The sequence below is a fragment of the Nerophis lumbriciformis genome, linkage group LG33 (genome assembly GCF_033978685.3).
Source record: "Nerophis lumbriciformis linkage group LG33, RoL_Nlum_v2.1, whole genome shotgun sequence".
NCBI lineage: Eukaryota > Metazoa > Chordata > Actinopteri > Syngnathiformes > Syngnathidae > Nerophis > Nerophis lumbriciformis.
The window spans coordinates 12,731,253-12,756,695 of NC_084580.2; the positions used below are offsets into that span (position 1 = coordinate 12,731,253).

Genomic DNA, 25,443 nt, shown 5'->3' on the forward strand with positions numbered 1-25,443 from the left:
ATATATATGTATATGTACACACACACATGTATACATATATTAACATATATGTATATGTATATATACACACACACACACACACACACACACACACACACACACACACACACACACATTATTGTGTGTGTGTGTGAATATATATATATATATATATATATATATATGTATGTGTGGGGGAAAAAAATCACAAGACTATTTCATCTCTACAGGCCTGTTTCATGAGGGGGGGTACCCTCAATCATCAGGAGATTTATGTATATATATATATATATATATATATATAGGATTTTGGTATTGGTATTGGATCGATTCACAAATTTGTAGTATTGCCCAAAGCTAATGTAAAGTATCCAAATAAGAGTAGATTAAGTACTTTTTACATTTCAACAGAAGTGTTGATAGAAACATGTTACAACAGAAAGTAACCAGAAAACAGTAAATTAAACAAATAAAATAATAATAGTTTAAAAAAGAATACAACCAGAATTGATGTAATATGTTCCTCCAAATGTCAGCAGCCAAATTAGGACCCTTTGTAACCCTTTTTAAAATATGATTTACATATACCAAATTTATATATTGTGATATAGATTTTAGGCCATATTGCCCATCCCAATTAGACATCTCACTACGTTTACATGGACTAAATTAGTCGGGTTTCTCAAATAGTTTTCTGTATTTTCACACCTACATGTGAAGTCCCAGTGTCCATGCACACTCTGTAATGCGACTAGCGTGCATAAAAGTATATACAAGTATTTATTTTCCGGTTGACATGACGTCACACTTGGCGTCTGTGGCTCCTAACAAGTTAACAGCCTAGCTCTGTTGCGATTTCCGCTGTAATATTGACACAGATTAGAAATACCACGTCTCTAATGGCTATACTGATGTTAAATAGCAGACATAATTAAAAAATGTTCTTAGATTGCACTTTGAACATGACGCTACTACCAAAAATGTATCGGAGTGAATGCAGGTCCGAAGCAAAGAAAGACCGGCGGCTCAAAGTTGCCTTGTAACTACTTCATTCCCTTTTATCTCATTCGTATTTCTTTCAGGATTCCGAATTCAGCCGGCATTTTTACTTTCCTTTGGTACCTTCTTAAATAAAGCTGTTTCTTTTTTCTCCAATTGATGCACAATAAATGTTAAGTTATTTTACTTTTTCAAGCAATTAAACAGTCTCCTCTTCATTACAATTGTTGCCTATGTTTTTATTGAATGGTATCTGCTTCCGGGTTTTAATTCCGCGCGTTGAGACTGGTGCATGCATGATTTGAAGGGTCTCCTCTGGTAGTTGAGAGATCTGGTCTTATGGACATGTATGTACTGATTGTCTTGTCCTGCTTCCAATGGCCTTTTGCTATTCTTCTTTGGGGGCCCGGAAGGACAGTTGACGTGGGACTTTCTTTTGATAAATAGAAAGACTAAAGGTAAGTCTATAAGAGGGCACAGTCACCCACTCTACAGTAAGTTCAAGTCAAAATCAAAGTCATTTAATTAATGTGATTACTCATCTCACTGGCTCTCAGCTGGTCAAGCCAAGTTGCCCTTTAGTGAGCCACTGATGGTGCATTTGTTTGTGACATAACTCATTAAGTAAAGTCTAAAACATTTTGAAATTACGTTATGTGAATGAAGATCGGTGGGGAGGTTTTCCCCACTTATTTTGTGCAGACCTAATTGCATTATCTATTATCCCACAAGCCAAAAGCTGGGCTGCTGTGTTTATTCATGAAGTAAACACATGACTATTTTACAATTTCTGTCCCTCACTTAATGTGTATTGTACCAAAAAAATCTGATTATAAAAACTCATACTGTGTTTTATATCTTTTAGGCAAATTGCGCTGGCTGACCTGACTATTATCAATAAGACTGATCTGGTGACGGAAGAAAAACTTGCTCAAATCCGAGATGCTGTTAGGTTGGTTCTCAGAGCACCTGTTTGAAATGATTTAGCCAATAACATTTGTGTTTCCACACCTCAGGTCAATCAACGGTGTGGCCAAGCTCCTGGAAACCCAGAGATCAAGGTAATTTCAGCTGTCACGCTCACAGTGGGGACTTTTTCTTTCCCTTTATCGTGAGAATACAAAGCCTCTGTGCGGCCGGGCCTCCCTGCTTTGTTTATAAAGTGTGGCAGATGAACTCCACGTGGTTGCTCCTGCTCAGATCTTTGTATCAAAGATGAAGCAGCCCAGGCGTGACATTACACCAGAGGGACCACCGGCCCCACCTCCCCTCCTCTTTCCTTGCAACACACACTCACATGACGAAAACATACACAAAGTGCTGCACCCTGAGTAAACAGCAGACGTGCAAGGGTGTCCAGTTACTCCGAAGGCTTTGCTCTCTGACCTGCGGTCTATCTGCAGACGGGGGCTGCGCATGCATATATGCGTGTGTGGGTGTGTGGGTGTCAGCTTGTTATTGGACCCAGGTAGCACCTGGCTAATACAAGCAGTGTCTATCAAATGTTTTGGTGTGTTTCTCTCCCTTCGTCCCTCCCACCAACAGAGTTCAGACAAGGGCGAGAAGATGAAAGAGGCCATGCAGTGACGGGGTTAATCAGAAAAACATTCTCACAAACACAGATTGGATTTATTTACATCCATTTTAGCCATCTTTGTTGTCGTACCTTCTACCGTTAGTGTGTGTGCACTAGACTTTATGAGACAAAGTCAACTAATTAGTGGTCTTTTTCCACAGGGTAGACCTCTCTGAAGTTCTCGACCTTCACGCCTTTGACAGTAAAGATGGCACAAAGTGAGTTTTACCATGAAGGTTGAATTTAATTTACTATAAACACACTATGCTGTTAATGTGCTGAAGAGCACAGGCTACAACAATAGGTACACTTGGAATACGGTCCAATGGAAGATTTGTATCTAAAATGATCCTCATTTACATTGGAGGATCATAATATTAATTGATATAGCCTTAAGTAGGATGTAGCTTATTCCTACACCACTGCAACCAACAAATACATTTTACAAGTACATTATGAGCAACATTTTTTAAGTGTATAATTGTGAAGTTAATGGACTGTCCAGACTTGAAGAAAAAAAAAGTTTTATTATCATTTTAATTTGCTAATAAACTTTATAGGAGGGAATATTTAATATCTATGTATATATATATATATATATATATATATATATATATATATTATATATATATATATTATATATTAGGGCTGTCAAACGATTAAAATATTTAATCGTGATTAATCACATTGTGTTCATAGTTAAATCCAAATTAATCACAGATAGATATAATTTTTCATCCTTAATAAGTGTATCCTAGACCGATAATTTTCAGGGGCGGTGGCTTCATATTGCTGCATGGGTATGTTTTAACCTTCTCTATTAATTTATGAAATGTAATATTGAGCCTGCTAATCATTCTGTAATTGAGGACTCGACCAGAACATAATATTTCAGCCAGCCAGAAAAACCCTCCCAACCGCCCCCATATTCCTCAACTGATGTACTAGCATTTTTTTAAGTGCAAATATCACAGAATAGCATTACAAAACATCTCTAACAAAGCATTATTGTATTGTAAGATTTTTTTTTTGTTAATGTCAGGGTTTCCCCTAAATTGCCAAAATGCCTGTGGCGGTGGGGGCGTGGTTAGGAGCGCGGTCGATATGACGTCATTGCAGGATTTGCTATGATGCATATAATCTTTAAAAAGGGAATATACATTTAAAACAAATATGTTATTAAGTATAGTATTAACATATATTTTTCTTACATAATATAGTTTACCGTATATTCCGCACTATAAGGCGCACCGGATTATAAGGCGCACCTTCAATGAATGGCCTATTTTAAAACTTTGTTCATATATAAGGCACACCGCATTATAAGGCGCATAGAATAGACGCTACAGTAGAGGCTGGAGTTACTTTATGCATCCCGTAGTTGCGAGACCTGTTGTGGCTCAATATTGGTCCATATATAAGGCGCACCGGATTATAAGGCGCACTGTCAGCTTTTGAGAAAATTGGAGGTTTTTAGGTGCGCCTTATAGTGCGGAAAATACGGTAGTTCTATTTTTAAATTGTTGCTGCTTATTGGACAATGTACTTTGTTGAGAATTTTTTGGGGAGATTTCTCCAATCCTTTTAGTCACTTTTTCTCTAATAAAAAGTACTGGCAACAAATCTAGCATCTATTGTTGGTGTTATTGGCGACTTTATTCGTGTTTAGAGACTGCTTAGATTCTGTCGCGCCATGCTGTGACAGTAAGCTAGCTGCCACGAGCCTGACGTCACACTTACTTCGTGTTGCTGGGAACCTTTCTGCCATTAAAAGCCGCCAGTGTCATCTTAAATTGTGAATATCGCTGTCCGCAGGTATATCTCACATATATTAAAGTATGTCCACAGCGCGGACACGCTGCCTGCCTTCGCTCCAGATATGTCTGGTTTTAATGTGTATGTTCGTGTGGCATGTTGGTCATTTTTCCCATGGTCTTTGAACACAACGTGTCGGCGGAGAATGAACAAGCGATGTGTGTCTAGGAGTGAAGCACGGAGGCGGATGTGTGTGCACGGAGGAAATACTTCCTGGAATCGGGCCCGATGTTAGCAGAAAATTGCCCATTAAAGCTAAAAAGAGCATCAGACATTTTGTTTTCTTCTGGACGCTGCAATACATTATATTACTTTATTTTGTTAGGTGTGGTGGCTATTATGAAGTCGTACATTAAAGAGAAACCCTAAACATAGTTAAACCGGATGTATAGTATAGCGCTTTTATTTTAAAGCCGGAAAAGTGTGCGATTGGTTTGAGAAAGGGTCTTGACATGTTTCGATGTCGTATCGACTGTTTGCGATAAAAAAGTCTCCTTTTGACATCCTGCCGTCCGTCTTTCATTTCTGTTGAGATTTTATGTCATCTTACTTACTAAATCAGTCACAGTAACAATCTAAATGTTATGTTATCACTGCACCTTAATCGTAATCTGAACACGGAAGTGAAGCACCACCCACCTCTTTCAACACACGCAGCAGGTGTTTGCTGCAGGGTTGTTGCCTCTTCTCACAGCGAGAAAAATAGTCCTTTCTTGTCGGGAGAACAAGTTGCCATGGCTTTGAACCGGATATTTCCATAAGGTAGATTTTCTTTTGTCCATTTCTGCTTGTTTGTTGCTTATCAGTAGCAAGTGAACTGCAGCCAAGTTCCCCCACTACGGCATGGCCCGAGTGTCAAAAGGAAAGTGTTCGCATTAATCGTCCGATCAAAAAATGAGTGCCATTATTGAAATTTATAGTTAATGCGTTACTATCGCGTTAATAACTTTGACAGTCCTAGATAAAAGTAACAATATTATGAGATTTAACTAGCAATTTTAACTGAATAAAATGTAGATTTTATGAGAAAGTTGTTCTAATACGGTATTATGAGAGTATTCATTGTAATGAAAAAGAAAAAAGTTGTAATGTTATTAGAAACTGTTCAGTATAACAAAAAAATCTTAATGTAATTTCTTCAGCGAAACAATCTTACCAGAATAAAATATGAAAGATGTGAGGGAGGGGGATTCCTAGTTTCGAGAGAATAAGGCCTTTTTCACACACAGGTCAATTCCAATTTTTTTAGGCCCATATGTGACCTTTATCGATTTTTTTCATGTCAATGTGAACAGTTCAGTTCTGAATTTTTTTCATGCGACCCAGGCCACTTTTGTATGTGGATATAGATCAGATATGTATCCGATGCGACTGCATTCTGAACAATGGAGTTGCGTTCATCCAACCACTACGTCACCAAAAAGCGTCAAGCGTCATAATTCTTAGCCAAAAGAAACGATTGCAAAATAAATATTTGACAAATGTGCAGAAAACAAGCGAAAATATTACTCAGGTCAATGTTCTATCACTCCTGTCTCTGACTGCTCGCCCACACGCTCTTCGGAACAGATGTCCCATTAACTGCGAGAGCCAAAATAGTTCTCTTCCTTCTTAATCTTCTACGTGCAATAATTTGGTTCAGAAAATATCGACTTTGATTGCACAAAATACTTGAAGTTACCACAAATGCGGCAGTATTTAGACCTACTAGAATTGAAGCCATGTTTACTTCTGTAAACACTGCAGCACGTGTGACTGCATGCAGGTCAGATTTCGTTCACATTACACATAGCATTTTTTTGTAATGTGAATGACTACATAAAAAGATCGGATTTGACCAAAAAAATTCTGAATTGGACATTCTACCCTGCAGTGTGAACGTAGCCCAAGTTAATGATATTATGAGAAAAAAATATTGAGACATGGTTGTAATATTACAAGAAAATAAATAGTTGTTTTTTCAAGAATAAAAGTAATGATTAATAGAATTGGCTCTGTGTGGTACATTACAGCTATACATCACTGCAAATACAAAATTAAACATTAAATTAATATAACAGAATTGTGCAAATGAATATTTTGTTTGAATTAGCTCTTGTATTAGATCTCGTTAGTGATCATGCCAGCCTGTGATGTATGGTGTCTAATGTTGTTGTACTGGTTGCTAGGTTACAGCAATGTTAGTGTTTTGCCTTGATGGCTTTTTGCCGCTGGTCTGTCTTTAACGTGTACCCAACAGTCTTTGACACTGTTGCTCGCCATGTTTCTCTTTAATTAACAGACTCTTTTATTGAGGAACCCCCCCCCCCCCCACCACTTACACCTCGGGGTGGTCATCATATTGTGTCCCCCTGTGGTAGAATGTCATTGTCATGAATAGAGTCAGTGTTCATCCCTTCATGTGAATGAAACGGGCTGCAGCGTTAAAGCTCTCTTACATGCCCTCAGTCAGTGTCTGTGAGGCCAGCTGCAGAGGATTAGAGCTGTGTGTGTCCACTGACTCCCGAGGAGTCCTCCTTGTCCCGACCGATAGCTTCTTTCCCCTCGCCTTTGAGAGGCAGGGGTTGGGGGCGAGCGCGGTCCCCTCCTGGCCCCCTTCCACCAGAGCCCACGCTGGCTGTTTGAAGTGGGGACCCCCTGCCGCTCCGCCTGTGTGGTACTAACTAACAGGGCACAGTGCTCAAACTGCTGGACACAACATTTAGCCTCCTTGTGAGGTCAGCGAGACGCGGAGAGGAGGTGGGGGAGAGGCCCGATGGCAAGAACAATGGCCTGAGTTTGTTTGGTTGCCGCAATGGGTGTTTTGTAGGGTTTAATTGCCATTTCTAAAGTTTTCACAAGTCCATTGAGGGCTGGTGTCGTTAAGCGCCGATAATACTCTGAGGACATACAGCAGTCAGCACGGATAAGACTTTTCTCCCACCAAACAATTATTCCCTAAATATTCGCTCCTGATCCGTGATGCCATTTACACTACACTGTTAACAGTTTAAAATAATGTGTTTATTTACATGACAGTGGTGTTTTAAAGCCTGACAACATGTCTGAAAAGGGGCATTTAGCTGTATCCAAACTTTCAAATCAAACTATTGATAAAACATATTTATCATTTTGGTGTGCAGTTAAACCCGTTTATGTCGACTGAATGAATGACATCGGCGTAAGTGAAGTGAAGTGAATTATATTTATATAGCGCTTTTCTCTAGTGACTCAAAGCGCTTTTACATAGTGAAACCCAATATCTAAGTTACATTTAAACCAGTGTGGGTGGCACTGGGAGCAGGTGGGTAAAGTGTCTTGCCCAAGGACACAACGGCAGTGACTAGGATGGCGGAAGCGGGGATCGAACCTGGAACCCTCAAGTTGCTGGCACGGCCACTCTACCAACTGAGCTATACCGCCCCAGTGGTTGTGGTTGTTGACAAAACCGAAACTAGCCATTTACCTGTGACTTTCATTAGAGAAACAAGCAGAATGGCCAATATTAATAATAGATTTTTAAACCTAAGCCTCTGTTCATATTTTTATTTAGCTTTTTTGGTTATATATGTTATTTTATAGTATTATATAACAGAGCTTGTGTGGTAATTTCATTGTAGGTCTTGACTATAATTAAGTAGGGTTGAGCAATGTAGACGATCTACATTTGGCTGACGATAGAGCTTGTAATACTATCTTTACATTGTGATGATGCATGTTGATGACACACTCAAACCGTGTCTCGCAAATTTGACAACGACTAGAGAACAACCACGTCCTCAACGCATTGAACCGTCAATGCTAGCGAGCCAGCGGCTATTGTCAATCCACAGTGCAAAGCCACTTCTAAGGCCAGTAATCCTTACTTCCATGGCGGCAAATAAACTACATGTCTTACAAACATCACTGGAGAATGAGGAATATTTGAACATGCTACACTATACACAGGAGGATAAGCAAACCGCTAAGCTAGAACTCTTGGAGCAATACAAATATCAACCGTAAATATACCAAGTATAGTGTCAGTATATGGTCAGTACTACGGTGGTTAAATTGATATTCTTTATTATCAAAAAAATATTTTTTCATTTTTGTTAATGTTGAATAAGTCCCTGGACACTGGAGGGATTTAAAGTACCGGTGTAATGGAAAACAAATTGCCTCTATATTTAAGCTCTTATCATATAGTATATCTGATTTAAGACACCAAAAAACATACACAGTTTGCGAGTAAATAGATATCATTAATAGTGTAAAAATCTGATGAGATTCCTGAGCCATTTTGAGAGATAATGAGCAAGCCAATCACGTGATCATGACGTAGTGGTAGGAACCACAAATGCCTTCCCCATCAACAACAATTCTAATCAAGCAGACTTTCTGAGAGCCAACAGCAATTACTTTGGGAAAAATTATAATCCAGAACCCATTATTTTTAAGCCCGAACACAAGGAGAATGAGCAATACATTTTAGAATCAGAGTGCATAAACAGATGCAGCTTTATTGAAACACCATAGCATTGCTAGGTGCTAAACATACAAACTAACCATAATAAACCCTAATAAAACAAACACTTACTGTACAATTTCAACTCTCGCTTGGAAGCCGACCGACAGGACGCTCGCATAATCCTGATTAGATGAAGAATAAATCACAATCCTCACAAAGGGTTAAAAAAAGTTATTTGGGCCATCTCGGTTGATGTCAAAGTCGACCAGCCTCTTGATCAGGGGTCCCCAAACTACGGCCACGCAGCATCCAAAATCCGGCCCACAGGAAGTCCCAAGTTAAAAAAGTTTTTTATTTTTTATTTTTATTTTTTATTTTTTTTATTTTTTTTTATTTTGTTTATTTATTTATTTTTTTTGTCCTGTCCAGCTTCTCAGGCAAATCATATAGTTGATGTAGATGCCCATATCGGCTGTTCAGATTTACTTTACAAAAGAGAAGTGTAGGATACTTCTCTTGTTGCCTTATTTGTATTTGACTTTATTAAATGTATTTATATTATCATTTGGTGCAGCCGGGCCAGAGCAGGAGGGGATAGAAAGAGAAAAAAGGAAGACAGAGGGGGAAATTGTGGGGACAAGAGGGGGATTAGACAGAGAGACAAAAACAACAACAACAATAGAGCAACATCAGCAAATACGACATGTACAAATATGATGGTAAAAGTAATAGCAAATAAGCAGTTAGCAAAAATAAGAAATAATACAGAAATGGCAATGAGCATTATTTATTTTTTATATTTTATTATTATTTTTTTAATCTTTCCTTTCTAATCCATTTTCTACCGCTTGTTACTCTTGGTGTCTCCTAGCCGCTCAGGCAAATCATATTGTCTAAAAATGAATTTTCCCATCGATAACGTGACAATGTTAAATGTTGATGAACATCAATGTTAATTGATGTTAAATGACAAAACGGATTATAAAGACAATGTATATATGTATATATACACACATATATGTGTGTATGTATGTATGTATGTATGTATGTGTATATATATATATATATATATATATATATATATATATATATATATATATACAGCCTGGCCCCTGGCCAAATTTTTTTTAACCCAATGCGTCCCCCGAGTCAAAACGTTTGGGGACCCCTGCTCTTGATCCATGGTCACATTTGTCTACTGGGAGATGCATGATTTATAATCAAGTATTAACTTTTACCAAGTTTGAGACAAAGCCGAAACAGCCGCCGGCTCAGTGTGTCAACAATAGCAGCGTAAGCTAGTAGTTAGCTCCCTGCTATCAATGCACCGCCAAAATAGTCCGTCTGCATTAGCACTTATAATAACAATATTGCTCATATTTGGTTAATTTTCAGGTCACGACATGTAAATAGAGTATTGTTGGCGTTTTCTAGATGTTTTTAAAGGGATTTTTGGGCGCAATAGAGGATCCCCGATCTGTTGACTTGATTTTTAGCTATTTCTTTGCGATTTTGAATGCATTAAAAAAGCCAAATATATGTGTTCTTATCTTACATAAGGATTGTGAACTATAAACAGCACATCTCTTTCCAATTTTTGTGTATTTCCAGTGTGATTGATCTGCTGATATGGCAGAGTGTAGAAGCGTTCGTGACGCCATCCGACCCCGAATCTACGGAAATTGCCGAATATATTCGAAGCAGAATATTCAAAATGGCTGACTGAATTTGTGGCGTTTTGTGATGTTTAGACGGTATTTTCACACACTGTATGGATTGGAAATATAATTGGATATGGTTTAATAGATACAAAGAAACACAATTAAGCATTTAAAGTCAATTAGTTTTTCCACTCTACTGCTACTTTAAGAGCAAAACCTAGAAGATTTTAATCAGGGGCAGTAGTAAGAAATATTTTAAATTTCTTATTGATATTGTTACACTCTCATCCTGTGTTTTTGTCTTTGTGATCAAAAAATTTTATAATTCCAATGGTCTTGAAAATTTTAAGTATCAGTATCAACCTTGGTATGACCAATACTGTCCCTGTAACTACTTGGTATTGGATCCATACTCAAATTTGTAGTATCGCTCAAAACTAATGTAAAGTATCCAAACAACAGCAGAATAATTGCTTATTACATTTTAACAGAAATGTAGATACAACCAAAGGCCCTTTTCCACCAGAAGTTCAGAAACATTTGGTTCCTGGAACCTCTAGTTCCTGTGTGTGGTTTTTGATTTCACCGCATTTCACAGTTCAGCGTAGTTTTATACATTTCCGGCTGATAACGTATGGAGGAGTGGTTTAGTATATTTCTACATTGATACCATGTAAATAAACAAGCAATATTAAATCAGATCGAGTCATTTTACTAAAAAGTAAGTAAATGAAATACAAAGCAATAAAATACAAAGCGATATGACCTAAAAAATGCAGTGTATCGAGTTGTTCATAAAAAGTCAGGCTTTTGTTTGCAATGTCCAGAAAGTCGTCCTCTCAGTAAATGATGAATTCATGAGGGTCAGGTGATTCCTTTTGGTTCATTTCAGCTGTAATTATCAATATATATAAATAATAAATCCCAATGTTTATCTCACTTGGGTTGAGGCTAATAATTACACAAATGGAGTGTCACTGACTACTTTTACAAAATGTGATAAAGTAAATAGTTAATATTTGATGTTACTTACCTTTGTTCCACTCGTGTACTGCCTCCTTTATTTCACATTTATCCAACAAAGACTGAGAAGTGTAAGCAGCTGAGGTCGTTGCTTCATACTCCACTGTAAATATGTTTAAAAGTGTCCATTCGCTTCTCGTAGCCTCGCGTATCCAAATGAAATTTATAAAAAATAACAAACAACAATAAACTGCATATACCGTAGTTTAAATACTACGGCTGAGCAGCGTTCTTCAGCACAAAGATGCCCCACAAAACTTCCTGCAAAGTGAAAGTTCCTTTCGTTCTTCTTTCTCTCCGTTGTCAAGTATTTCGTAATAGAAATACACAAGAAATAAGAAATAAAAAAAGTTGTTTAGCATTTTGTAATGGCGCTTGTATTTTTAAAAAGAGGTTTTAGGATTTCTCCCAACTATGGTCAACCAATCAGCATTTGACAGCACAGCCCGCCCCCGATAAGGTTCCAAGACTCTTCCAAGAGACCCAGCTAGCTGGCAGGAACTCCAGAAGGTTCTTGAAGAACTAAATCTACCGGGGTGGTTTTTGGTGGAAACACAGGGGGAACTTGATTTCCTGTGAAAGTTCCTGCTGTAGAAAAGTGCCTGATGTTACAAAAGAAAATAACCAGATATTAACAGTAAATTAGCAAGTTGATTAATAATAGTTTTGAGTAAAACATACACCCAGAATTGATGCTGAATTAGAACCCTTTGTAACCCATTTGAAGTATAATTTGCCATAGGGCTGGGCGATATGGCCTTTTATTAATATCTCAATATTTTTGGGCCATGTCACGATACACAATATATATCTCGATATTTTGCCTTAGCCTTGAATGAACACTTGATGCATATAATCACAGCAGTATGATGATTCTATGTGTCTCCATTAAAACATTCTTGTTCATACTGCATTAATATATGCTCATTTTAAACTTTCATGCAGAGAGGGAAATCACAACTAAGTCAATTTACCAAAACTGTATTTATTAAACAGATATTAAGCAGTGGCACAAACATTCATGTCATTTCCAAAACAGAAAGTGCAAGATTGTCAGAGACATTTTAAACAAGCTATTAGTGCACTTTTGTGCATGATGTCACTAAGATGACATATCAAAACAACACTAAATTAAAGTGCACTTTTTGTACAGAACGCCACTACAATAGTTAAAAACAAATAAAGTGCACTTTTGTGCATGATGTCACACAAGATATTTCAAAAACTGTCAAATAAAAATGAGCTGCATAATAGGAAATCAAATAGTATACAGTATGTCCTTCGTTCTGTGGTAGGTTCCTGCGGACGTTATCTTCTTCTGTTGTTGATTTTTTTTTCATACGGTGTTGATCTGGAAATGGTTGCTTCTGCATTTTGTGGGTGTGGCACCGAACGGAGATGTTGACATGCAGTTTCAAGCACTCTTCATTCTCTAGCGGGTGACTTTTCAAATGATGCTACAAATTAGCAGTGCTGCTACTTTTTGTAGCAACGCTTTTGCCGCATAAATGTTCAACATATTCCCGCTTGAAGCCAAACCACCGCCAGACGATGCACCCTGTGCTGTTTTTCTTGGGAATTAATTCTTCCTCCATTTGTTACCAGATTCGCAACTTCTTTCTCTTGTATTACCACTCGCAACGCACCGTTAGCATCACAGCTAATGTTACCCACTCTCTGCTCGGGGAGGGCGTGTGACGTTGCACACGTAACGTATGTAAGAAGGTGTGCTTGTTTATGTCTCTGTGAGAAGGAGAGACAAGAAAGAGGGAGAAACGCCTGTAGTGTAATGCCCGCAGCTAAAAGCAACTGTGTGAGAACATATACTCGAATATCACGATATAGTCATTTTCTATATTGCTCAGAGACAAACCTGCGATATATCGATATATCGCCCAGCACTAATTTACCAAATAATATATTTTCTGATCTATATTGTTATTGCAGGAGGCTGCAAAACAATTAAGCTCCCGTATAATTTATGCAAATCTTTCTTCCAGTGGCGGAGAATCTAAAAAAGCTGTTGCTGTTTTGGGCAGATGACACCTACTTTGTAATGCTTATTACCACCATCTACAGGACTGGAGTGGAGCAGAATCACAAATCGCAGATTGAACATAACACTTCATACCTGTATGTTCCCCTTTTTGACAGTTTATCCGAGAAGTTGCAGATGGTGAAACCGACCAGCCCTCATCTTGATAAGGTATCGTTTGTAACCACAAACACCATTACCATTTTTTTTTTAAATTCACAACTCCCTTCCTTTGTGTTGTGTTTGCTAATTTATTTTTACACATCATTTCCTACAAGATTAAGGGAATGCGTTCACCTTAGGGCTAAAAAAAAACTGGGCCTTGCATCCCCTCAGGCTGTGACACTGTAGTGAAAACTCCCTCCCTGATTTTTTCAAGAGGGGGTCAACTTTGAGGCTTTTGATGTTTTCTGTATTAGCCTATAAATAGACTCGATCATGCACTTAAAGACGTCTATACTGTCCAGTGTAAAAATCATGCCATAGCTTTTTACCATGCAAATATCCACACTAACAGTACAATATCTAATTTGTCATTTCATAATATATTTGGTAGGGTTTTTTGTCTTATAAACTCATTACTACATTTTGGTTGTAGTTGTTGAATGCCCATTAAGTTTTACCACAGGATGGACAGGGATGAGACGTGTTTGTGTTTGTTTGTTTGTGTGTGTGTGTGTGTGTGTGCGTGTGCGCATGCGTGCGTGCGTGTGTGTAAATAACGCCATTGTTGTCTGTTTTCCCCATGTTTCCTTTCCCCGCATTGGATCTCAGTAACCCCCTCCCCTCCCTCAAGTAACCTCCCACAACACACACTCACTGGACCACTCCTGTTGCTCTTTTCATGTAAATGAGAAGGCTGTTTTTCTGTTGTTATACCAAATGACAAGGAAGTGTGTAACCTTAACACTTCAACACAAAACCACCAAATATCTGCAAAGTGCCCCTTTAATGCTGCAAGGAAGTTTAGTGGGTGGGAGCGGGGGGCATAGCCTTCGGCAGATGAAGGGAGGTGCCGACTGGAGTTGTGGTTTTTAACATGGTCGTTGACTAAGTCATCAACTGGTGCGTCTTTTATTTAACGTCATAATCGCTTTTTTCTCTGCTCTACCTGAATTTTAAAAAAGTGTTTTATTTTGTAACTCTGTATGTCAGTCTGAAAGACACAATCTACTGACGGACCACTTGCTCAAAAATGAATACCTCAACACTAAAGTCAAGAGATAATTATTGCTTTGAGGAGGATTCATTCTGAATATCATTCAACAAAATGTCTAACTTAATGAGATTTAAGTTGTAATGTTGAGGAAAATGTAGAAAATCAGTCAGGCATTGCAAGATAATAATTTATAATTGGGGGGTAATTCATTTATAATATTCCTAGCATCTTGTAACTTGGCAATAATATATTTTTATAATTTACAAGAATAAGTATTCATTTTGCAAGAATAAAGTTGTAATATTATAAGACAAAAAGTCAGAATTTTAGGAGAAAATCATGTAGTTTTAAAATGTAACAAATTTGAGAAAAATTGTCATTTAAAAAGAGTTGTTTTGTCACACGAAATAGTAATGCAATACATTTTTAATATTACAAAATCCAACAACATCCTCGGCTTTGTGCCGAGGATGTTGTTGTGGCTTGTGCAGCCCTTTGAGACACTTGTGATTTAGGGCTATATAAATAAAGATTGATTGATTGAAAAAAAGTAAAACAACATTTCTTTGAAATTGTAGTTGTAATACTGTGACTTTGCCAAAAGAAAGTTAATTTCATTGTATGTAGGAAAGTCAGAAATTAGAAGGAAATAATAGTTATAGTAATAATATTACAAGGAACAAAATACAGGACTAATATAGTCATATTATAATTTACAAGAATAAACTCATAAAATGACATAACATTCTGAGAAAAAATATACATTTTGTGGAATATAATATAACGTTTCTGCTAACGCTACAAAAATAAAGTCAATAAGTTAAAATATAATTTTTGGGAGAAAACAACATAATTTTGAGTGAATAAATGTTGTGTGAATAAATCTAAATTTCTTTTATTGTCAGAGTATTTTAACGATGACGTTTGAAGTGGTTGGAAGTCTTTCAGAGGATGCCCTAAATGTTTTCATTCAGGTACAAACACACGTTCTGATCCTCTACTTTGCATCCCTGCTCCCACTCCCAATTATCTCCCTTACAATGCATCCCTTTGAGAAGTAAAGCCTCTCTTCTTTTTTTTCCCCTTCACACATTTTGCAGGATCTCCTTTGGGAAAAGACGCTGAAAAACAAAGAGGGGCAACCCATGACTGTCATCCGCTTAAAGGTACAGCAAAGCACAATGGTGGCCTCGGTGGATGCGGTCATCAATAACCCCGCTGCCTTGTTATCCGCATTCAGCTCTTTTAGTGTGGTGTAATCTGTCACTAGCAACATGTGATGTGCGTGTTTTCAGGGAATAGTGGCGCTGGCGGCTAAAGCCCACCAAGTCATGCTGCAGGGGGTCCACGAGCTGTATGAGCTCAATGAGACACCCCAGCTTTGGGGGGAGCACCTGCGGGTCAGCCGACTGGTCTTTATAGGTAAACCACACTCTCTTATTTTCACACCTTACCTTCATTTTCTTGTATTAAAAGTCACACTGTCTGTGTGCTAATGTTCACTTAATGCAAGTAATGTGTAACATGTTCACTGCAGCAGGACACTTTGTAACCAACAACTTGTCACCACACACTGACTCTTATCCAAACATCCTAACAATTAAAATAAATACTCCTTTATGAAAAATATTTACCGTATTTTCCGGAGTATAAGTCGCTCCGGAGTATAAGTCGCACCGGCCCAAAATGCATAATAAAGAAGGAAAAAAACATATATAAGTCGCACTGGAGTATAAGTCGCATTTTTTGGGTTTATTTGATAAAACCCAACACCAAGAATAGACATTTGAAAGGCAATTTAAAATAAATAAAGAATAGTGAACAACAGGCTGAATAAGTGTATGTTATATGAGGCATAAATAACCAACTGAGAACGTGCCTGGTATGTTAACGTAACATATTATGGCAAGAGTCATTCAAATAACTATAACATATAGAACATGCTATACGTTTACCAAACAATCAGTCACTCCTAATCGCTAAATCCGATGAAATCTTATACGTCTCGTCCAGGGGTCGGCAACCTTTACCACTCAAAGAGCCTTTTTGACCAGTTTCACAAATTTAAGAAAACAATGGGAGCCACAAAAATCTTTTGAAATTTAAAATGAAATAACACTGCATACAAAGTTTTTTTTTTTGCTTTGTGTTATGTATAAACCAAGGGTCTCAGACACGCGGCCCACACCTTAATATGAAAATTTAATGATAATGCGGCCCGCGAGTTTTATATGAATGGCGCATGACAACGTCATACTTTTCAACCCTCCCGATTTTTCCGGCAGTCTACGAATTTCAGGGCAACTATTCTCTCGAACGTACCGTGATGGTACAGCATTTAGCGTCCACTACAACCAGCGTGCTGGCCTATCCTCACGTTGTATGGGGCTTTTGCTTGCTCACGTAAGGGACAGCAAAGCATACTTGGTCAACAACCACACAGGTTACACTGACGGTGGCGGTATAAAATTTTTTAACACTCTTACTAATAATGCGCCACACTGTGAACCCACATCAAACAAGAATGACAAACACATTTCGGGAGAACATCTGCACCGTAACACAACATAAACACAACAGAACAAATACCCAGAATCCCATGCTGCCCTAACTCTTCCGGGCTACATTATACACCCCCGCTACCAAACCCTGCCCACCTCAATCGACGCACGGAGGCGGGGGGGGGGTTGATGTGTGGGGGAGCAGGGTTGGGGTGGGGGCGGGGTTTGGTGGTAGCAGGGGTGTATAATGTAGCCCGGATGAGTCAGGGCTGCATGGGATTCTGGGTATTTGTTCTGTTGTGTTTATGCTGTGTTAAGGTGCAGATGTTCTCCCGAAATGTGTTTGTCATTCTTGTTTGGTTTTGGTTCAAAGTGTGGCGCATTATTAGTAAGAGTCTTAAAGTTGTTTTATATGGTCACCGTCAGTGTAACCTGTGTGGCTGTTGACCAAGTATGCATTGCTGTCACTTACGTGTGCAAGCAGAAGATGCATACAACAAAAGACTGGGCTGGCACGCTATTTGTACAGATTGTAGAGGGTGCTAAATGCTGTACCATCATGGCACGTCCTTATTATTATTGTTCGGGTGAAAATCGGAGAATATTAATCCCGGGATTTTTATGCGAGAGGCACTGAAATCCGGAAATCTCCCGGGAAAATCTGGAGGGTCGGCAAGTATGCAGCTGAGCCGCATCAGAGTGATCAAAGAGCCGCATGCGGCTCCGGAGCCGCGGGTTGCCAACCCCTGGTCTAGTCTCTTACGTGAATGAGCTAAATAATATTATTTGATATTTTACGGTAATGTGTTAATAATTTCACACATAAGTCGCTCCTGAGTATAAGTCGCACCCCCTAACTATGAAAAAAACTGCGACTTATAGTCCGAAAAATACGGTAGGTTTATAGTTTTGCGTGATATATGACAGTGATCACCACAGGCAGGCACACATCTACAGTAGCGGTGTCATGATTCATTGCTATATCGATTTATATTCTTAAGATTCATCTACTTCGATCTGTGCTCAGCAAGTTGACCTTCCGGAAGATTGGTATCGTTTGGATCAAACATCGTTTAAAAGGCAATATATCGATGTTATTGATACCAACTAAAAGGAAACATTGGATTAAGAACAGCAGACTTTATGTGAAGTTTAGCACTTTTATTAATAAGAACGTTAAACGTTACTCAAGTCTGTCTGCTTGACGCCTTTAGTCTTTAAAACAAGAAAAACGGTTACCTACGGTGGCCGAGAAAATTCACAAAAAATGCAAATGCCGCAAGAAAATATCATAAAGCAACAACTTTCAGTTACAGCACCATTGTAAAAGCCACAACAAATACAAACGCCACAACACAATGTGGGGACGGCGTGGCGCAGTTGGGCCGTGCCAGCAACCTGAGGGTTCAAGGTCATTTCTGAATGTCAAAACCCAGAGACTCAAATATGTGCTGTTTTTTTATTTGTACATTAAACACAGTTGTAACTCAATAGGTATGGATTCCTATAAGTCCAGTTGCACTTCAGAATGTCACAGAATTCACGTTTCCCTCAATGAACCACAACTCCCCAGTGCCGGCAGCACTCAAGCAGCCCCAGACCATGACGCTCTCACCACCATGCTTGACACATTTATCTATTCCTCGATTTATTTTCAGTGGATAGTGAACCTATACCTCTATACAAGCTGTGCACAGACTACTCTAAAGTATGTCCAAGTTTAGTTGATATAGTATTGTCTCCTCAATCAATGTCAATCAATGTTTATTTATATATCCCTAAATCACAAGTGTCTCAAAGGGCTGCACAAGCCACAACGACATCCTCGGTACAGAGCCCACATAAGGGCAAGGATAACTCACCCCAGTGGGACGTCGGTGTGAATGACTATGAGAAACCTTGGAGAGGACCGCATATGTGGGTAACCCCCCCCCCCCTCTAGGGGAGACCGAAAGCAATGGATTTCGTGACTGAAAGCAATAGATGTCGAGTGGGTCTGACATAATATTGTGAAAGTCCAATCCATAGTGGATCTAACATATTAGTGAAAGTCCAGTCCATAGTGGATCCAACATAACAGCGAGAGTCCAGTCCATAGTGGGGCCAGCAGGAAACCATCCCGAGCGGAGACGGGTCAGCAGCGCAGAGATGTCCCCAACCGATGCACAGGCGAGCGGTCCACCCCGGGTCCCGACTCTGGACAGCCAGCACTTCATCCATGGTCACAGGACCTGTGCCCCCCCCCCTCCACAAGCGAGAGGGGGGCAGAAGAGAAAAGAAAAGAAACTGGTCTAAAAAGGGGGTCTATTTAAAGGCTAGAGTATACAAATGAGTTTTTAGATGGGACTTAAATGCTTGTACTGACAGGATAGACTGTAAAATGTTTGCTGAAATGTGAAAAGTGCGAAATATTTTCTTCTTCCTGTTGGGGGCGTAACAGAAAATATTTGAGAAGCAATGTTTTAGTACAACTTCTGTCTCTGTTGTATCCCCGCAGGAAGGAACTTGGACAAGGATATTCTGCAACAACATTTCATCTCCACGGTGGTACAAAGAGATAAATAACCAGAAGAAGATACGGTCTAAACAGAAGAGCAGATCTTCGGGCTCGGTCTGTTATTTCCTCAAGATGATGAAGCACATGCACGAGAGGTTAGCTGATGTTAACGAGAATAGGAGGCGTGTGGTTTTCTATTTATAATGGTTTCTATAAACAATACCAATTATGTACTTTGTTACAAGTGAGTAGTGCATTATTGCTGTCCAATGAAAACCATATAAAGTATCTCCCTTTTGTGTTTTTTTCCTTTATAGCTGAAACATGAAGAACATATGTGTATGCTTTTCCATTAAATACAACACAAACTTACAAATATGGGGCAAAAAAAATTGCTTTTCATTGGCGGAAACAGTTGTCCAATTAAAGCCTACATCTCCACATGAGTTTTTCTATGTTAGATCCAAAATATGAATAAATATGACCTGTTTTTCAGATGAAGACTTTCAACATTTGGAGAGAACATGTTTTCATTGACACCTTTGAAAAACATGAGGGGTGTAACGGTACGTGTATTTGTATCGAACCGTTTCGGTACAGGGTGTTCCGGTTCGGTTCGGAGGTGTACCGAATGAGTTTCCACACGGACATATTAAGTAGCGTACCGCACGTTGTGTAACCAATGAACACCGAGGCACAACACACGGCATGCTAGCAGCTAACAGGCTACAATAGACTGACCATACGTCCTCTTTTCACCGGACATGTCCTCTTGCGGAGCTGTCAGGGCGGGGTTTCTTAAATGCCTCAAATGTCCGGCATTTTGAGTTAGGGTTGCGTGTATTTTCAATGTACGTTCAGGGTTAAGAAGGGGTTAAAAACAAAACAAATTGTGCACATGGCAGCATTGGTGAGGGAGGGGCAGAGACAGAGAGAACGAGAGAGTTATGATAAACGCGCCTGCGTCGCCAGGCTCTGCTTTTTATCCATAGATTTATCAGATTTAATTTTTTATCATCTATAGCAGGGGTGTCAAAAGTGTGCCCCGGAGGCCATTTGCGGCCCACAGCTACTGTTTTAAAGGCCCACTGTCAGGCTTGGTAAAAAGGATAGGACTCAGATGCAGAGTAGGGAACTTAGACAGGCTTTTATTTTGACAGCTTCCTTTCACCTCCAAAGTCAAGGAATTACAATATCTATATTAACCAAAAAACTAATCGGCGAAAAAGGTTCCAAAAAATAGGAACAACCGAAAATCACTCCGAACGGACGAAAACACAAAAGCAAAGAACTATAATTGGCGCCGTATATGCTATAAAATGTATTAACAAAAAAACGCTCCAACAGGAGGAAGAAACAACAGCTATGAAAAATTCTACACTATCTAATCTAATAAAGTTTAACAAAAATTGTCACTCAAAAATTTGAGGAAAGAATGAAAAATAACTGATAACTAGTGATGGGTCCGGCAACACCGATGCATCGGCGCATGCGTCGAGCTCATAGAGCGAAACCCTGTGTCGGTGCGCGTACCGCTTTTAGAAAGTCACGTGACCGATCATGAGCTGTTTTGGTCACGTGACCGATTCGCGAACTGTGTCGCACTGACGCCTCCTCTGTGCCCTGTGAGCGGGTCTTTTCTACAGCCGGAGAAATAATAACTAAGAAGAGAAAGCGTCTAAAATTGAATACGTTAGAAAAACTGTTTTTTTTTTAAATAAAAATGTGTAAAAAAAAAAAAAAAAAATTCCAGGTCCACAAGCATCCTCATCCACAACACGTTCTCTTAGATTTCTATGTTATGATACATGTTCACAACATTATTTATTGACTGTATTTAAAAAAGACAAAAAATATATTTTTATTTAAATTAAGTTATTAAATCATTCTAAATGAAATACAATGACTTGGTTTATATTATTGTATATACTAGGTCAGTGGTTCTCAACCTTTTTTCAGCAATGTACCCCCTGTGAATTTTTTTTAAATTCAAGTACCCCCTAATCAGAGCACAGCATTTTTGGTTGAAAAAAAAAAAAGATAAAGAAATAAAATACAGCACTATGTCATCAGTTTCTGATTTATTAGATTGTATAACAGTGCAAAATATTGCTCATTTGTAGTCGTCTTTCTTGAACTATTTGGAAAAAAAGATAAACATAACTAAAAACTTGTTGAAAAATAAACAAGTGATTCAATTATAAATAAAGATTTTTACACATAGAAGTAATCATCAACTTAAAGTGCCCTCTTTGGGGATTGTAATAGAGATCCATCTGGATTCATGAACTTAATTCTAAACATTTCTTCACAAAAAAAAAATCTTTAACATCAATATTTATGGAACATGTCCACAAAAAATCTAGCTGTCAACACTGAATATTGCATTGTTGCATTTCTTTTCACAGTTCTTTTTGACAGACATTTCAGTGACAAACCTGAGCTTGTGCTTCACTGAGTTTATGAACTTACATTCATATTTTGTTGAAGTATTATTCAATAAATATATTTATAAAGGATTTCTGAATTGTTGTTATTTTTAGAATATTTAAAAAAAATCTCACGTACCCCTTGGCATACCTTCAAGTACCCCCAGGGGTACGCGTACCCCCATTTGAGAACCACTGTACTAGGTCATAAAATCAGTGCCAGTTGAGTCGGTCCATAGGTTGCCTGTAGGGATTTTTAATGTCCAGCAGATGTCAGTATTTAGTGACACAGTATCGACACAGTATAAATACAGTTTTGCAATGTGTCGAAACGCTTCATGACGCCTCATCAACCCATCACTACTGATAACTCACCACTTCGGCTGAATAAACTAAATAACAAAAAATCACTCTGCTGAGAAGGAAGAAAGGAAAACTCAAAATAGCAACGAAGGGATTCAGGATCAAGGAACATAAGCACGAGGCAAGGCATGGACATGGACATGGATGCTAGAGAGCACGAATAAACGAGACAATCTGGCACAGAACAAAGGGAGGAGTGGGCTTATAAGACACATGAGGGTAATAGGGAACAGGTGGAAACAATCAGGGAACCGGGATGACGTCAGACTGATGACACAAAAGGAAGGGCAAGTGACCTGAAACGAGAGGAGAGTTACTTTTCAAACTAAAACATGCAAATCACAAGACAGAAAAAAACAAGACAAGACATCCCTCACCACGATGTGACACCCATGGCACATTCTAAAAATATTATTAAAATAAACAAAAACATAACAAAAGTGAAATAAAAAAGCTTAAAGGTTAAATGTAATTTAGAAAAAGTTGCAATGTTGACTAATAAAACAAAGCTGTTTTTTTTTTCTTTCAAACTGTCATTGCTCAAAACATTATATTGAATCAAAATCAATGTTATTATGAATTATTGACCTATCCAAGGTTCCGATTACTTCACATCAAATATTCCACTAAGAAAAATATTTTTGGTGGAAAAGTTTGCAAATTTGGTTAATAAATAACCCAAAAATTTATATTTTGTTGTTTTCTTACTGTACCAAAAATGAACCGAACCGTGACCTCTAAACCGAGGTACGTACCGAACCGAAATTTTTGTGTACCGTTACACCCTTAAAAAACATATCTCCAAATTGTGTCGGTTTGCTTTATTTTTTTAACAGAAAAAACATTTAGTCAGTGTCTTGCATGGATGAAATTGAAAACTGAACAGAAAATGTGTAAATACAGTATATGTATTTTATCAGGTAATTCATTAACATACAGCCAATTTTATCAAAGCATAGTTTCTACATATTTCAGGTAAAATGATGAAGGGGGTTTATACAATTTGGAGATATACTTGCTTTTCATTGGACACATACACTATTTCTTGCTTTAGAAATCATGTTTTTTTATTTTATTTTACTAATTCATCTAGTCAAATTTCCGCTTTATTGTATAATTCTCACAGCCACAAGTGTCAGATTAAAGATAATACTTTGATTTGATGAGGCATTTACTTGTTTTATATACAAACACAATTTTAAAGCACACGTTCACATATTTGGTGCACTTTGCAAAGTGGTTGTAAAGTTCTTGTTTTCCCTTTATTTAAGAACATTGCATGAAGAAAAATGATTACCAAGTCTTAAATGTGAGGTGCTGACGTCAGGTTCAATTAAATCTGTGCACGGTTTTATATCATATTTTCTGCCATCTTGAGTGGTGCTGTCATGTGAGGACCATTACGCACACACACGGCTGTGAGTCAGGTGAGGAAATGGGTGGAGTTTTCCCAGCTCCTCTCATTTGCAATGGAGATTTTTTTTTTTTTTTTTTTTTTGCACATATCCGCTCTCAGCCTGCCTTTGCTTTGAGGATGGTTCAGCTTTATTCAAGCCGGGTCATAAATCCGAGCCTTGCCCACGTAGGAGCGCCGAGCAGCACCGTGCAGCTGGGCCGTTTCCTACTCGATTCTGATGCTGATTGGCCTCGTTAAGAGCGCCATCGGCTCTTTTCTGCGCTGCCTGCGGGGTGTCCTACCACGGCCATTTTCATGGTCACGCCCTCCTGCGGGCATCCAGAGGTGGCAAACTAAACGAACCCGCGGGGGGCACAAGATGGAAACACTTGCTTATCACGAGTTAGGTGTGGTGTTACATTTCTGCCTTAGCACATCCCGCTCCCCCAAGATTGTGCTGCTTTATTGTTTTCTTTTTAACAACAATGTTTTAAATTTAAAACGTTAAAAAACAGTTGGTCACAAATTTATTTTTAACTTCATGCTGAAATATTTAGTTTGATAAATATTTGTTTTTGTTTATCAAACTAAATATAATTTTTTACCATATATATACATGGTTAAAAAAAGTTATCAAACTAAATTATATATATATATACACATACACAAAACTACAGTGCAGAATTGTATGTCTTTCATGCATTATACTGTACATCATTATTGTAGTTTATGCCATTAATGAGCATATAATATATAGTATTAGCATTGATATTAAATCAAGTGCATTTGTATCAATCATATTTAAATTAATTATTTATAATTAATAACTTAATTGATAGATACATACAGTTAAAAGTATGGAAACACCAGTCTATGTATTTGTTTCATTTAAATATTTAGATAGATTGTATTTATGTTGTTCAATAAATGTTTGTAGCACGTAATATAGTGCAGAGCCTATATTTATATATATATATATATATATATATATATATATATATATATATATATATATATATATATATATATATATATATATATATATATATACAAAACCACAGTGCAGAATTGTATGTCTTTCATGCATTTTACTGTACATCATCACTGTAGCCTATGCCATTAATTAGCATATAATATAAAGTATTAGCAATGATATTTAATCAAGCGCATTTGTATCAATTATATTTAAATGTATTCTCTATAATGAATAACTTAATTGATAGATACATGCAGTTAAGTATGGAAACACCAGTCTATGTATTTGTTTCATTTAAATATTTAGATAGTATTTATGTTGTTCGATAAATGTTTGTAGCAAGTAATTTGTGTTTTATATTGCATTATATATATATATATATATATATATATATATATAGATAGATAGATAGATTGTGTGTGTGTGTGTGTGTGTGTGTGTGTGTGTGTGTGTGTGTGTGTGTGTGTGTGTGTGTGTGTGTGTTTGTAATATATACACATTTATAAATGACTGTGATACTAATAACACATTTAAATTCACATAAGCCATTGTAGATTTAGGGAAACAGTAACATAAATATACACCAGTGTGTATTACATGTATTT

The 25,443-nt window shown here is 37.8% G+C and overlaps 1 protein-coding gene across 1 annotated transcript in view; it reads left to right on the forward strand.

The window, feature by feature from the left end:
• The window catches only part of cbwd (COBW domain containing), a 40,752-nt gene extending 17,123 nt beyond the window's left edge, over positions 1 to 23,629 (forward strand). The window contains exons 9-16 of the mRNA XM_061928292.2: positions 1,844 to 1,930; positions 1,995 to 2,039; positions 2,716 to 2,772; positions 13,637 to 13,688; positions 15,582 to 15,650; positions 15,777 to 15,842; positions 15,972 to 16,098; positions 19,675 to 23,629. Coding sequence (XP_061784276.2) covers positions 1,844 to 1,930; positions 1,995 to 2,039; positions 2,716 to 2,772; positions 13,637 to 13,688; positions 15,582 to 15,650; positions 15,777 to 15,842; positions 15,972 to 16,098; positions 19,675 to 19,742 — 571 coding nt within the window. The 3' untranslated portion in view covers positions 19,743 to 23,629. The remainder of the gene's footprint in view (positions 1 to 1,843; positions 1,931 to 1,994; positions 2,040 to 2,715; positions 2,773 to 13,636; positions 13,689 to 15,581; positions 15,651 to 15,776; positions 15,843 to 15,971; positions 16,099 to 19,674) is intronic.
• Positions 23,630 to 25,443: the final 1,814 nt, after the last annotated feature.